The sequence below is a fragment of the Mustela erminea genome, chromosome 13 (genome assembly GCF_009829155.1).
Source record: "Mustela erminea isolate mMusErm1 chromosome 13, mMusErm1.Pri, whole genome shotgun sequence".
Taxonomy (NCBI): domain Eukaryota; kingdom Metazoa; phylum Chordata; class Mammalia; order Carnivora; family Mustelidae; genus Mustela; species Mustela erminea.
This window is the reverse complement of record NC_045626.1, coordinates 59,262,903-59,279,707: the sequence shown is the minus strand read 5'-3', so window position 1 is coordinate 59,279,707 and position 16,805 is coordinate 59,262,903. Positions and strand designations below refer to the sequence as shown.

At 41.3% G+C, this 16,805-nt stretch overlaps 1 protein-coding gene across 4 annotated transcripts in view; it reads left to right on the top strand.

Annotated features, from left to right (window-relative positions):
* PIEZO2 (piezo type mechanosensitive ion channel component 2) overlaps window positions 1-16,805 on the top strand; it is a 451,560-nt gene that overhangs the window by 216,719 nt on the left and 218,036 nt on the right. For all 4 annotated transcript variants that reach the window (XM_032309673.1, XM_032309672.1, XM_032309670.1 and 1 more), the window contains exon 4: window positions 1,770-1,812. In XM_032309673.1, the coding sequence (XP_032165564.1) occupies window positions 1,770-1,812 (43 nt within the window). The remainder of the gene's footprint in view (window positions 1-1,769; window positions 1,813-16,805) is intronic.

The window sequence follows — 16,805 nt, the reverse complement described above, 5'->3', positions numbered from 1 at the left end:
GGAATACACTGAGCAGATTGGAGTGGCGGGGGATGAAAATGTAGAAAAAATGTAGAGGTGCTTTGTTTCTCCCTGGAAGCAAGTCAAGAAGAGTAGCATCTGAACGTCCTCACCAACCCCTCCAGCCTTTCTAGACCCTTCCCACTTGGTCTGAGCTCAGACTGTCTGGTTCTTACTTGGCAAGAGACTCTTAATCTTTCCCACTTCTCTGCTCGGGCCAGGCGGTTGTCAGCTGTCTTTATGTGGTTTCTGACTCAGGTTATGTTATATTTTGCCAGAGTCTTAATTGTTAGTATCTCCAGGGCAGGGTAATTGTCTTCCAAGAATTCCTGAGATAGGGATTTTGAATTGCATGAGATTCACAAGACAGACGACATTCATATAGGCCTACTCCCCTGGACCAGGAGTCATGGAAATTCCTGGGCTGGTGAACTAAAATTCCATGACTTTCACTCCTACTCAGCAAAGCATATTGGATAATTTGGATAAGAATGACTTCATCCGAGGAGATAAGCCTGAATCTGCTTTAAATTTGTGCGTGTGTGTGTGTAATTATATCTAAAAGGCAGTCCTTTATTATGTATAATACTTACTTAAAATGATTAATCATAACCAAGTATATGAGCCCAAAGCCCATAGTGAAACACCATGTTCATGCTCTCTTGGGACTAGCTCAGTCCTCAGAGAGGGCCTGGGGAGAATACTGTGTAATCGCCTATCTTTCCAGAAGACTAAGTCCTGGGAGACATTGAGTTGTCAGCTGACAGTAAAGCGTTAGAGTAAAGCAGAGTTCTCAAGAAAGAAGCATAGCACCAACCTAGTTAACTGTGATTGGAGGAAAAGAAGAAGGGTAGATTTTTAGCTGCCTCTGGAGACCCAAGCCTGAATCTACCATTTCCTATTTGCAGAAGGAAATTGTACAGAATGATAGTGATCATATACTGTGATTACCAAGCAGTTTGTGCATAACACAGATTTAGGGCTAGGTGGCTGTTTACTGAAATCAAAATGATTTTGCCATGGATTGATGGAAAAATGTAAAATTATGGGACTAGTACCAATCCTTAACTTTTATTAATGCTGTTTTTATTAGGGTGGTCTTTGACAAATATGAGCACTTTGCTTTATATCAAGTCCTCAGAAAATTATTATGCCTATAATGTAGGAAAGAACTATTACATGAAAAATATTATACAAAAACTTTTTTTTTTCAAATCCCATCTTTTATAGATTTGGATATACTGTTCTTCAAGTCATGTCACTGGAAACAACATTTTTATATTCAAAAGTCTTCTGATTTAAATGTTTAGCTTTAGAAAGAGAGACATGTGAATCCTTGTCCCTCAACAATGATGAGATAAAAACCTGGTATGAGTCGGACCTTCAGAGGCCCACGTAGTTTTCCGTGGGCCCCATGGAATTAAGTGTTGAATTTTAGAGAGTAGAACTTACACTATGCTGTTGCATTAATTTTGACAGGAGAGTTTCACCCACGTTATTGTGACACATCCAGACGTTTAGAGAATGATTTAGTGGCCTGCAGCGTGACCAGAGGAAAATGACAGAGCTCTTTGTTGCACGGAGCGTTACGTGGACTGTTCTCCAAAGGGGCTGTTGGGGGACTGGAGGTGGAGAACGATGCCTCTGAGGGAAAACTCCTCCCACTTAACTCTAAAACCAAGTCTCTGCCAGGGTCTGCAAGCCCAGGACAGAACTAACTGCGTGCTTACTGTGCATCAATTAATTACTTTCTTTCCTTCTCTTTGTAGGCTCCACGTGGGAAAAGACGTTTCGGCAGATTGGCTTTGAAAGGTAAGCAGGATTTAGCCTGTTGGCATGTCTTCACTTTCAGGGTCTCATGTCCTGCTTCATTCTAAGGAATTTCCTGATGATAAATCAGTGGTCTCACCACCACTGCTTTAGGGACTGTGTGCCTGTGAGGCAGTCATCATTTTGTCCCCAGAGCCTCTGTTTCCTTGTAAAGTAGCCCTTTTCATTATAAAATTCCTGCCTTCCATAGAGGAACGTATGTGAAAATCCTCTTAAACTAGGAAAGAGCATCAAAGGCAAGTTGTCCAACTGGAGAACTCCAGGAAGTTTCTAGCTTTATTACCGCCCATGTCATTTCAGTTTTGCAGTTTTATTTTATTTGTCTAAAGATTTTATTTATTTATTGGAGAGAGAGTGCATGCATGAGAGAAAGAGAGAGAGAATAGAATTGGGAGCAGCAGAGGGAGAGGGAGAAGCTGGCTCCCCGCTGAGCAGGGAGCCCCACGTGGAGCTCGATCCCAGGACCCTGGGACCATGACCTGAGCCGAAGGCAGCCGCTTAACAACTGAGCCACCCAGGTGTCCCCGTTCTAAAGTTTTAGAGCAAAGAAATATATTGATATTGACATCTTCCCAGTCATCAAAATTGTTAGGTCTTATTCGCTCTAAGTTAAAAACTGAGATCATGGCACTCCTACCTAAAAGCAGTCCCAAATGGACTCATTATAACATCAGACAAAGTCGAGGCAGGGTCAGTAAGGTTACTAACCCACTTGCTTTGGAACTCAGTGATAGCCTGTGGGACAGATCCCTCCCGGTGGCTTTTAGTCTGGAGCTCGCCGTGTTGGTACAGCTATTGTAATAAAGAAAAGTGATTTTAATTTCTTTTTTTACTCTAAAGGCAGATTTTGACTCATTCTTTTTATCATATTGAAAATGTGTTTTTATGTGTATTAATCCCAAGCTGACCAAATGCTTAAAGAAATAATAAACTACTTTAAAATTTGAAAATAAAAAAGATTTATTTCTTTCCCTAAACTCCCACAGAGTCTACACCATCACTGTAGGTCTCACAAGAAGGCTATTACAGGAGTTGGGCTTGAGATGGGCAGATCTCGCAGGCTGACTTAAAGCAAAAAAGATCACGTCAATCCTTCATTTTGTGTGTAATCTTTTCCCAAAGAAGCTTTCTCTTGACTCTCTTTTCATAGTATGAGAAACACATAAGCAAAGGGAAGAGAATAACAAATGAAATGTCATTATCCATCTTCGATAAGACCTTGTCATACTTCCTTTGTCTATTCTTGGGGATAGGGTTAAAATATTTTAAAGGAAACCACAGACATCATGTAATTTTGTCCCTACATAGATTGAGGACACATCTCTGAAAAAAAAGTAGGTGTTTTCTTCCAGAATCATAATGCCACTATCATACCAAATGCAAATAACAGTAAGTCCTTGGCATCATAGAGTATCTGGTCAATGTTGCATTTCCTGACCATCTCAAAAATGTCATCGTGCAGATACTGGTTTGAATCATCATGCTACTGAAGCCTACACATTCTGTCTTGTTAGATGTCGAGTAACAGTTCCCTCATAGCTTTATTTCCTTTTTCTTCATGTCATTGACTTGTCAAGAAACCAGGTCAGTTTCTGGAAGAGTGTCTCCCATTCTGGATTTGTCTGTTTGTGGTATTGTTTATCTTGTTATTCTAGCCCCCTGTTGAACTTATGTTCACTTTGTTCCCTTTTGGTCACGGGGAACAACTTCACACTGACTTTGTGTCCTTTTGACACAGGACCACCAGTCATTGATAGTTTCCTTGTTTCTAGAACAACTAGATGTACAAGCCCATCCAACATTCCAGACCTGGCAAGGAGCCCTCTTTTCTTTATAGAGAATGGTATTTTGAAATCACAGTCTAAACACTAGGGATGGCCATTATATCTGCACTGTCATGTTTCTGTGCTGAGCCAGAAAATACTTTATAATTTATTTTTTTAAAGATTTTTTATTTATTCATTTGAGAGAGCAAGAGCATGAGCAGGGGTGAGGATGAAAGGTAGAGGGAGTGCAGGGCTCAATCTCAGTTCCCAGGAACCATGACTCCAGCCAAAGTCATATGTTTAACTGACTGAGCCACCCAGGTGTCCTGCAAATACCTTTTTTAAATAAAAAAATAATAATAATACAAATTCTTACCTTATTTCCAAATCAGACATAGCTTTACAGAATTTTTAATTTCTCTGGCACTATATTTGCATTTATTTTCTTTTCCACTAAAAAATCGTGGTTCTTAAAAAGACTTATTTATTTTAATATATATATATTTCAAAAACATAAATACTAATATTACCACTCATAATAAAAATATTAAATGAAGTTTAAAATTTTTTTTTGTTTGTTTTTAAAAAGATTTATTTATTTGAGAGAGAGAGAGTGCTTACTTACGGTCATGTGCAAGTGGGAGGGAGAGACTCTCAAGCAGGAACTCCCACTACCCCCGCCCCGCCACTGCTGAGCATGGAGCCTGACCCTGGGCTTGATCTCACAACCCATGAGATCATGACCTGAGCCAAAACCAAGAGTTGAATGCTTCACTGACTTAGCCACCCAGGAGCCCCAGGAATATTAAATGAACTTTTAAAATCTGCTGTCAGTCTTCATTTTATATTACATTAAAGATGTACAACTAAAGACTCAAAACTTAGGTTACTTAAGTTTTTTGGTTTTTTTTTTTCTCCTATGTGGTCATATTCTAACTTTTATACATAATTTGGTTCCTTTGTTTCAGAATCTTTTCAATTTTAATGGATTTTTTAAAATCTCATTTTATTTTTGAATATATAACATTTATGTGTCTCTAAGTACAAATTATGTGTTTTTATATATATGAAGTGTTTTCAGAGAAATGTCACATGCGTCCCCTGCCCCTATGTCCTGTGCCTTCTTCCTTCCCCCAGTTATATGGTTATGTATGAGCTTTTGGTTTAATCCTCCAGTGTTTATTTGCACATATGCAAGCTCATACTTGCATATACCTGTAACCTTGTCCTATTCTTCTTTATCATACTATATATGCATATATATCTCTATCTATACCTATATCTATATCTGTATCTATATCTATACACACTTTTTGGTCCAGAGTGAGAAATGAGGTTTCCAGTAAGATTTCCAAATCCCTCACATGGCAGGAAACATGATTTTGCAACATCTCCAGGTTTACACTTAAGAAATTTGAAGAGCTCATGTGACATTTTCCAGAGAGTCTTAACTCATCCATCTATGGATTGAAGATTTGTTTATCCTAATGTCCCAAACCAGGGTTTTCTTGCTTGATGAGGACTCTTCCTAGCAAGAAAATAAAACAAACAAACAAATAAATAAGTAATGAGTTAGTTATTCTATTTGTCCCGTATCTAGTTCATATGTTTACAAGAAGCTAAATCAGGTCACTTACCTTCTTCCCTCAACCCCAGTATCTCTTTGGTAATCAGAGAAAAATGGATCACAAATGACTTGCTTTAACTCCTTCTTTTCCAATACCTCATGGGGCACATTCAGGCTATTTTCAGTGTTTTGCTCTTACAGAAGAATGTTGTAATGAATAACCCTGTGCACACTTGTGCTTTTGCCAGATATCTTAAGGATTAGATTCCCAAGGATAATTGATGAGTAAATTATCTGGAATTTTGCTAATCTTGCCAAGTTTCACTCCCTAGAGTTTCAACAATTTGCACTCCTAGTAAAAATGCATGAGAGCATTTCCCCAGTGCCTCACCAACAATGTTGTCAGACTTGAGATTTTTGCCAGTCTGATAGGTGAGAAATGGAATCTTATTGTCCTTTTACATTGCATTTATCCTGCATCATTTTTCCATAGAGTAAAGTATAGGTTACTATCCTTTCTGTCAACTAGGTGAAGCACTTTGGGTAAGAGCTTCTTCTCAGATGATTAAGGATTCATTGATCAACAGTATTTGGCAGTTGAAACATTTTCTTCCTAGGTTATATGACCTTAACCTTTCCCTTACTTGAATAATGATCTAACAAGACAGCTACCACGTACCACACACTATGTTAAATAATTTCTAGTCCATACAGCAACCTCACAGACCAGGGAGGGATTGGCTATCAGTTACCGGAAAGGACAGATGGTAAACATTTCAGGTTTTCTGTTGTCATTCTTAACTTTGCCTCTGTAACAGAAAGCATCCATAGACAAGGAGTATGGCTGTCTTCCAATCAAACTTTATTTACAAAAACAGGTAACTGACCATCACTTATTGAAAACTGCCCCCCACCCCGCCCCACCACACACACACACACACACACACTTGTAGACTCTGGTTGCCATCTCACAGGTAAAGAAACTCAAAGAATTCAAGTAACCTACACATACAGTCATGGCCATTGACCTGCATTAGTACTGACCTACATTCAGTTCTACTTTGCCTAGTTCCAAAGATGAAGATTTTTACACCAGAACACCCTAAAATCTTGATTATAGGTCCTTTTTTTTTTTTTATGTTGTTTTATGTTTCCTTATCCCTGTACCTCTGGGCATGTGGTCTTAAGCCATAACCTTACTGGATATTCTCATTTGAAAAAAGCCAGACAGTATAAAGTTGATGTTACACTGCCTCCGTAAAATTGTTATACTTCCCAATAGATGTACAAATATATAGGGAGTATATCAAGGGCAATGCTTTATTGTTGAACCGTAATCTCAGCTGGGTGATCATCTTGATTTTTAGACATTACCTTAAAACGTCCTGTTGTGTTTTCCCAGATTATCCTCCCGGAAGCACAACGAGCATTCTCTGTTTTGCATCTGCATCTTAAAATATAGAACAAATATTGATCTTTGAGGTGATGGTGCATTTACAGTTGCAAAGATTGTGTCAGGCAGTGCTGTTCAATGTAGCTGTGCTTTTTTTCTTCTGGAGTTTTAGCCTCTTCTCTCTCTTAAAGGGAATTACAATTATGTCTTAAATGAAGCTATCTGGTTCTTTAGAGCAGTTGTACTGGGATATTGATCCTCTCCTCATTAAGTTCTTTGAAGTTAGCCCATCAATCTGTTTGCTAGCAGATTATATTAAAGTAGCCACATCTAAAGAAAAGAAGTGACTGAGTCAGCTAAATCTTCAAAGTCTTCTCCAAGAATAAGAAAACAAAGATGCCCTTTGCTGTACATTTTGTAACTGAAAGGAAGACCCAGAGATCTGTCCTACGTGCTCTCCTTGCAGGAACACTTGCCATGAGACGGTGTTCAGCCATTCCCTTTCTGGAATCTGTGGGATTATGTACATGATCTCAGAATAAGTACGCATCCTCACAGTTTATGTGGTTCAAGAAAGTATGTTCTATTTACCTTACAGACAATCGCCTTGCCCCTCTGTGGGGGGATATCAGGAGTTTATTTTAGGGCTTCATTACAGGAGTGTGTTGTAGTACAAGAAGGATGTAGGTTCGTGTGTCTTAAATGGGACCTCCTATACTCCCTTCCCATTCCTGCTAATATAATATCTATATTTGCATAATAAAAGCAGACATGGGTTTTTCGTTGTTTTGTTTTTGTTGTTAATGTAAAGAAAAAAATAATCTGTACCCAACATTTTGGTCTCAACCAGAAATCTTACCTTCCTAGGCACATTGTCTAAGTTTATAATTGTAAATCAGTCACTCGGTCTCCATACACATGGGCGTGAATTCACTGATACTCTGCAAGTTAGAAACAAGTATCTCAGCTAAGAGATGGGCCATGCTTTCGGTGGCTTAATACAACACCTGTTCCTTTCTCACTCATGCAAAATCTAATGAGGAAGTCAGAGTCATCTAGAGGGTGGCATGCCATTATTTGACTTCAGCCTCTTTGCAGTTCTGTCTCAACACGATGATTCTGAGTTTGCTTAGGCATGGAAGGGGAGCGTCCTTATGCATCAGCTCCTAAATGTTTCCACCTGGACGTGACATTGGTCACTGGAACTCACAGTCTACGGCCCAAAGAGAATCAGCTCACTAACTTAGGGGGAAGAAGAAGTACCATGTACCCAGCAAGGGAACAAGAGCTAGAACTAGATCTTTATCTGTTACATTGTTTGCAAATATCTTCTCCCCTTCCGTAGATTGCCTCTTAGTTTTGCTGACTGTACGCTAAGTGAAATAAGTCGGTCAAAGAAAGACAATTCTCCTACGGAGAATTCTCCACCCATATGTGGAGTATAAGGAATAGTGCAGAGGATCATCGGAGAAGGGAGAGAAAACTGAAAGGGAAGAAATAAGAGAGGGAGACAAACCATGAGAGACTCTTGACTCTGGGAAGCAAACTGAAGGTTGCAGAAGGGGAGGTGGGGGGGGCGGGATGGGGTAAGTGGGTGATGGGCATTAAGGAGGGCACATGACATGATGAGCACTGGATTTTATGAGCAACTAATGCATTAATGAACACTACGTCAAAAACTAATGATGTACTGTATGTTGGTTAATTGAATTTAAATTTTAAAAAAAAAGAGGTAGAAATAGCAGAAGGCGCTAGTCATAGCTATCACTGTCAGCTCTGAGCAAGGTCTGAAATGGTTCATCTCTTTCCAAAGCTGCACTTTCCCTCTGAGAAGAAAATATTTTAACAAGTAAATAAGCTTGTGCCTAGTAAGTTGCCAAAAGAAATAAAAGTTCCGACCTTCTGGGAAATCTTACTGCCGCCTCTTTTAAAATACTAATCTTTTACTGATCTCTCACCCCCTTTTACTTAAAATGCAGAGAATGTAGTCTTAAGGAATCTGTAGAATCAGCACAGAACCTCAGATGACGTTATTACTCCCGGGTCTGCCTGTGACTTTATTTGATGCTCTACTTGGATTGTGGAATGAAGTTTCTTTCCTCTTCAAAGAGTATTTTAAAAGACAAATCACCCCGAAGACAGTCTGCTATGATGAAACACAAATATTCCAAGGATTTTTTTTTCCCCCAATGTAGACATAATTCAAAAAGCATGGTTTGTTTCTGGGGGGTTGGGCAGCCCTCCACAGCCTTGTCTGTCGTTGGGCTCCTTCCTTCCGTCTCTCCTGCAAGGTCCTTCCGCCTACCAGTCAAGGTGTAAATGTTATTGTTTTTGTGAAACTGTTCCCGATGGCTTCCTCCCAGTGCCCTGCCTTTTCCATCATATGCCATGCATTCTTCTATGAGGGTGTATTAGGACCATATTTCAGTGGATGAAATGTGGACCTATTTTGTCAGATACTTCACATTGTGTGACATACGGACACATTGCATGGACCTATTTTCCATGTTTCTCTTCCTTTGGACCTTGAAGTCCAGGAGCGTGGAAAGGATTGGACTGTCTCAGTAATTCTGGTGCCCAGGGCACTCTTGTGTGCTTAGACCATCAGACATGACTCGAGTACAGAACCGAGCCCTCCGTGGGCTGGGGCCCTGGGGTTTGGTGGAGAGTCATTATGCAAGAGTGGGCTTCTTGGGAAGCAGGAGACCAGGGTCCCTGCATCTCTTTTTCACTGCACAGCAGCCGCCCTGGGGGAGGAGAGGACAGGCTGCAATTAGGGCTGGCTCATCGCTAAAAGCATAGGGATGAAGATGTGGCTTTATTCTGTGCATTGGTGTGAGTGATGACTTAATCTGCCCACCTTTGTATTAACATGGAGTATTCTGAGTCTCTCTTTGCAAAGGACTGAGTCTGATGCTCTGGGTTCTGCCGCAGCTGCTCCCCATCATGGGATCTCTACAATAGGATTGAAAGTGGCACCAGGTCTGTCTTGTTTTTTGTTTTTTGTGTGTGTGTGTGTTTTTTTTTTTTTTTTTTTTTTTTTTTTTTTTTTTTTTTAAGATTTTGCTTATTTGAGAAAGAGAGCAAGTGAGAGAGAGGGGAAGTGAGAGTTGGAGGAGCAGGCTCCATGCTGAGCAGGGAGCCTGATGCAGGGCTTGATGAGCAGATCCTGGGATCAGACCTGAGCTGATCACAGACTCTTAACGATCTGAGCCACCCAGGCGACACCCCCCTTCATGTCTGTTTTGTTAACTGAGACACCTTGCACCTAACTCACAAAGGTCAGCAAAGTGAAATGGTTGGATAAGGGAAGTTATGAGTTGAGGACCTGATTCTGTGGCAACAGAACCATAAGAGGGCATAGGAAACATCTTTGTACCATGTTTCATTGGCTTTGCCCTACTCTTGCCTGTGGTGCCTTTCAGAATGCTGTAGTTGTTCCTGCCTAGCCCTGACCTCCTCCCAGAGCCTTCCCCTAACTCCACTGACCACCATCTCAGGGTTCTTCTTCTGTCTTCCAATTTCCTACTGTCTTTTAGAACAAAGCCACTGGGTATGTTCATAATCTTAAATGTACTTGTCTGGGTCTTAGATTAGACCTATCCTTCTGAGGGCAGGATATCTGTGTGGCCGTCTTATAATCTCTAGGGTCAGTTCAGGAGGTGGCAAATAATAGGCACTTAATAAGTGTTTGATAAATAAACGGCCCTTCAAATAAATATTAGTGTGTCATTTCTCTGTTGGCCCAGGCCTGTGGAATCTGCTCTTCCTGATAAATTATAGTTTCTATTGGCTTTGGAGAATGAACAGATTCCTTAGGAAATGCGAGGCCAATTTTTAAATTCTTTTTTCCCCTCCAATTTTATGTGTACCTCATTAGCTGTGTTATTGAAATTAATGGTGTTTCTTCAGATAATGCTTTGTAAAATGTTGGAAAAGAATGCAAAGCTACACTCCAGTGATGGATTTATGATGCGTTTTTTTATGTGAAAACTTGTATCCAAGAAATGTGATGGTTAAGTGGAATCAATTATGACCAAAACAGAGGTATCAATTTCTATAGTCACTGCTCTATTTTCCTGAATTTTTTTAAGTGAAGGTCATAGGACTATAGGATCAAATGGATAATTTTGAATACCTCTTCATTTAGATCAAGACAAGTATTTCTTTTTTTTTTTTAAGATTTTATTTACTTATTTGACAGACAGAGATCACAAGTAGACAAGAGGCAGGCAGAGAGAGAGGAGGAAGCAGGCTCCGTGCTGAGCAAAGAGCCCGATGCAGGGCTCGATCCCAAGACCCTGGGATCATGACCTGAGGCGAAGGTAGAGGCTTTAACCCACTGAGCCACCCAGGTGCCCGAAGACAAGTATTTCTTTATACTGCACCTCAGAGAAGTATGCAGAGGGGAAAACACATTCAATCCAAGTCACACTATTGCTCTAATCTCATGGTCTATGGGATTAGACAAAGGAAATCGTAGCTGGGCTTCTGCGATGCGCCATCACATTTGTAGCAGTCAAGGTGAAACATACATGATAGAAACATACATGACAGATGTTTCTCAATTAAATTATGTACCCTGTTATTGTGTTGGCTTTCTGAAAGATGAGCTAGGCAAGTCTTTAATTCCTTCAGACTGCATAGAAATATTCCTGGAAGCTTTAGCAAGCTGTTTTGAAATTATAATAAAAAAGTTTTGTGAGGGTAATTTATATGCAGGAAATGACTAGATGAAAAAGATGTGTCTGTATTTTGGTTTTCAAATGAAGCCTAACTGATGTGTTTATTCACTTATCATTTGATTATTTTCGAACCCTAACTTTGTGCCCACCTCTGGGCTAGATTTGGGTTTTCAGAAGAACATGACAGGGGTAAAAGTGGATTTGAGTTTTTAAAAGACCTATGGAATGCTGGCCTGAGACACGCTTGGCTTTTCTGATTTAATGCATTCTCGCAACATTCTGGAGTGGCTTCTCCTGACTTAGGCAAGGCTACCTGACAAGTTCAAATACCAGTGACTTACGAGGCCAGAGGTGTATTTCTGGTTCATATTCGATGTCGGCTTCCAAAGCCGTGGAGCAACTGTGGCTCTCCTCCAAGAGCCTTTCTCATTCTGGGATCTAGGCTGAAATCACCTTCACTGAGCATATGCCCTTCTTGTAGCTGGGGAAGGTCGCGATGGCCAAGGCGAGATGGGGCTCTTTCAGTGTTGACTCCGATGGAACATGTGCCACATCTGCTCACTTTCCCTTGCTGAGGCAGGTCACATGGCCAAGTTCAAAGTCCGTCGGCACAGCAGCACACGCCTCCCACAGAGGCACACTGTAGGTCACATGGGAATAACCAGCGGTGTATATGACTGTTTCGGATAAGGGGAGTATCTATTTAGAAGCAGTAATATAATCTACTTGAGTAGATTACCCCCATTTAATAAATGAGCTAAGTCCACTCAGAGTGGCTGAGTAATTTACTCAAGACCACCCAGTTCGGTGGCCAAAGGTAAGATAGTAACTCAGTTTTATGTGACTCTGTCTTCTGTTCTTTCACAGTCCATCATGCCAATATTTATGATGCTTCATGTTGACAAGCATTTTCTGGACACACGTTATTATTCCTATGCTGAGGGCTGAGGTGAGGGGATGGGAGAACAGGGTCTCAGTCTTAGAGAAGACACCACCGATATATATAATATAACATGGCGATTCTGTGCTACTGGTTAGTGCTGTCGTTTGAAATGGTTTTGAGCAGCCACTATGTACCAGGTACAACAATAATGATATGAGTGGTACAGAGTGGAGGAAAGAAAGCTCAGGGGTGGGGGGCAATGTGTGCTTGGGGCAGCATTGAGCCAAAGTCTGGCTGCCTAGGTGGGGGACAGGGCAGAGTGGTTTGTGAAAGCTTTACTTCAGGGACTGCCCAGGCAGAGTTTGCAACGCCAACTTATTAGAGACCTCCCATCGGATGTTAGAGATGGAGCACAAGGGGCACAGACGAATACAGAAATGAACTTGAGAAGGGGTGAAAAACCCAACAGGAATGCCAAGGGGTTTGGAACATCTTTGATAGTATCAGGAGCCATCGAAGAGTGGGAAACCTAGGGCAGATATTCTGAGATGCACTTCTAGAAGGGTCCCATGGGTGCAGTCCAGACCAGAGGGTGGCTTAAAGGAGGAAGATCAGTGGAAAAGCATTGCAGGAGTTCAGGGGACTGACTGCACATGTCTGAACCCAGGTGGGGACAACCGAATGGGATAGAGACAATGTCTGCCGAACGTGCTTTAGGCTGTAAAGTTTAAAGTTACTACTCGGTGGGTAACTGGGTATGCTGTGTGAGAGAAGGATCCTGAAATGGGCCACATCCACTTGGCTGACTCCACTCTCTGGCTGCCATCTCTCCTTTTGGTGCCGCCAACACTCTGCTCTCTGGCCCAGGGCTTCTCCAGCCTTTTGGAAATTTGCTCCATCTGCACGCGGGGCGGCCTGGAAGGGCCTGGGATGGAAGGGCTGGAAAGTGTTGGGGAGCAGCAGAAGTAAGGGGAGAAGTGCTGGGGCTGCCCTAGATAATCCACAGGGCAACTCGTAGGAGCCCTTTCAGCAGCAACCTGTCCACAGTACACATCCGTGGGCTGCTCTCGTCCATCCCTCATTGTCACATCCTCGCTCTTTCCGGGGGGGGCTTCTCAAATAAGCCACCTGCACCCAGGACCTCTGCTCCAGGTTGGCCTTTGGAAGACCTAAAGGAAGATACCAGCACTAACTGATGCTAAACTAGAAAGCTTGGATTCCAGTTTTATCGTTGGTATTAACTTATTCTATGAGTAAAAAACAGCACTATTAGTATTAGTAATATGAAATCCTTGGTTTATGACTTCTTGGAGGGGGGTATAGGTGGCGTCATGTCATGGATTCCTAGAGAATCTGGTGAAAGTAAGAGACTCACATCCAGAAACATCCATACCCACATAAACAACAAATTTTGCATTCAGGTTCAGGGCATTCGAAGAGCCTCGGAAGCATAGCATAGCACATGAACCTCTCAGTTCAAGAGCCCCGTTTTGGATGAGGATGTCCTGGATTTCTTTCTCAAATGATAAATCTGCAACTGTTTCTTCTCCTCCCCCAGTCCCTTGGGCATTGGAAGTTAAACTGGGGTCTTAGAATCATCCGGTTTGCAACTCCTGAGTCCCCAGAGGGAACCTCTCCCTTCTTTTGCATAATTGAATTAAGTAAAAAGCTAGAAAGAGGATTTTTTAAATGGAGATGGGTCAAAATTCAGGTCTGTGTTTAAATTTCATAAGTTCAATGAAATGGAATTTTACTACTAATGGATTTGTTTTGCCACCACTTAGTAAGAATAATTATATCATTATTCGTGTAAGTAATAATATTCAGCTGAACACTATAGATATAACTGTGTGTGCATCATTGCTACCCACTATCCTGTTGTGGCTCTTAGCTCCATGAGAGTTTGCACACAGAGAAACTAACGTATCTCCACCCGGTGGCCACATGGCTTGTGAGTAGTAGACGATGAATTTATTCTCAGAACACCAACCGTTCAACCAGAAACAAACACCTGGACACCTTTTGCCTTGAAACAATGAGGCAAGCTTGGAAAAACACCAGAGAATGAGATTGGTTGAGTCTCCCTGCATCCCACCATCATTCTTAGACATTTGCTGACGTTTTGTTCAAGTCACAGAATTGAGAGTTTTCTCAGATGCGCGTAACGTGTGTATATCAAAGAAATCCTTGGCACTAAGAGACCTTGTTTTGTTTAATAAATATTTTCTCCCTCTCCCTCTATTCTTGCCTTTCAAAAACGTATTCACTAAAGAAAGAACCAAACACAGTATGAAGTAAGCATATTGCTTTTCCCTAACCGTGTATCCAGGGCTCTCAGATTTGTTGCTGGTGGCTGACGGGAGCCCTCAATGTAAAAGATTTTAAGGAAAAGGGCATGCTGTGGGCAGGCTGGAGAGTTCCATGCCCTGGGTGCAAATGTGGGAGCAGAAGTACACCTGCCCCTGTTTTCCATTTCCAAGGAGGATGGTGGATGTTCACACCGCCAGCCTAGCCCAGGGGGATGTGACTATTTGGGATCAAAACGGATACGTCAAAGATTTGCAAGGTTGTGGTGACTAGCAGGCCCCATTAGAGAAAACTGCGGTTTTATGATGAAGACCAACGGAATGATTTTATCTTAGTCTAAATAAAGTACTGGCCCTGAAGCACACCTGTAAGATAACCAGAATTCTATCTTAGATGTTCTCTAAATTCACTGTCATGAGAGAGCCGCATTTCATCGTGAGATTGTAGATAGAGGTCCCATTCGTTCTTGATAGACACGAACTCTGCTGTTTTAGTCTATTCAGGCTCCTCTAACAGAATACGGCAGACTGAGTGGTTTAAGCAACAAACTTTAATTGCTCACAGTTCTGGGGCCTGAGAAGGCCATAATCAAGACCCTGGCAGATTCAGTGTCTGCTAGAAGGATGCTTCCTGGTTCATAGACAGACATATATATATATATATATATATATATATATATATAAAATTATTATTTTACCGTGCCCTTACATGGCAGAAAGAGCTGGAGAGTGGTGTCTGGGTGGCTCAGTAGGTTAAGCTGCTGACTCCTGGTTTTGGCTCAGGTCATGATCTCAGGGTCCTGGGATGGAGCCATGAGTTTGGCTCCCTGCTCAGCAAATCTGCTTGGGATTCTCTCTGTCTCTCTACCCGCCCCCACCCCCGCCCCCTCTCCCTCCTTCTCTCTCTCTTTTTCTCTCTCTCTCTAATAATTAAATCCTTTTTTTTTTTAAAGGAGATAGAGGGGTGCCTGGGCAGCTCAGTCAATTAAGCGGCTGCCTTTGGCTCAGGTCATAATCCTAGGGTCCTGGGATCGAGCCCCACATCAGGCTCCCTGCTCAGTGGGGAACCTGCTCCTCCTTTTCCTTCTGCCTGCTGCTCTCTCTGTTTGTACTCCCTCTCTCTGTGTATGTCAAATAAACAAATTCTTTTAAAAAATATAATAAAAAATAGATTTAAAAAGGAGAGAGAAAGAGCAGGAGAACTCTCTGGGATCTCTTTTATTAGGGCATTCATCCCATTCATGGGGATTCCACACTCATGAACGCAACACCTCCCAAAGGCCCACCTTTTAATACTATCACATTGGGGGTTTCAACATATGCACTTTGAAGGGACACAGACATTCAGTGCATAGAAAGTGCCTTTAAGTCACACACAACTGGAAGAAAAGTTAGAAAATCTTAAATCTAGGCATTCCATCTCTGTGATAACATGTCATCTGTTTCATGACACATTTCTTGTGCAATTGATCAAATTTGCAGTTTTCTTTGATCTGCCAAAATACCTTCTGTATACTAAAAACAGATTAAAAACTACAGACTAATATATGTACACAGGTGTGTGTGTATGCATGTGTATCACGAAAGGGGGTGATTTACATTTCTTAGGCTGTTGAAAGCTTTGCCCGAGGACTGGGCTCCTAACTTAGAAAGCAGATTTTTTAATTCAAGTATAGTGACATCATTTAGTAAGTATTTAGTGAACAGACCTATTTTTCTTCTAGGGAAAAAAAAAAAGATGTGATCCTTCGTTAAAATATGGTTGAAAGAAAGATCTTCTGATTTGTAATCTTTATCTTCACTAAATCAGGTCATTGTGACTAATATAAACAGTCTCGAGTTAATGAGCGATAAAGATCGGGTCCTACAGAAAATAGTGCATTCTTGAACTAAAAATCTAAATTCTCAGGTGGTTACCTTGGCACTTCGTTCTATACAAAATTAGAGGTACCAGCAGGAACGTTTTAGATTTCATTAGTGACATGAACAAATGAACTGTATAATATATCACGTAAAGATTTTAAGTCTTGGTGTGGACAGCATGATGAATAATAGGCAGGAAATTCACGCTGTTTGATATGGAGGTAAAATTTGGATGTTGAGTCTATAAAATGGAATGTTTGGGGGAATTATGCTAATAGCCAGATACAGGCATGGGGTTCAGATTTCTTCTTTGCTCTCCATCTTACTTAAAATCTGAAGTTAGTTCTTGCATAGCTCAGACTACTATGAAATGTCTTTTCCAGTTAACACTTTTGCTAGAGACCAAGACATTATTGCTTGCATAAGGTGGCAGTTTGTGGGGGCACCTGGGTGCCTCAGTGGGCTAAACATCGGACTCTTGGTTTCTGCTTAGGTCATGATCTCAGGGTCCC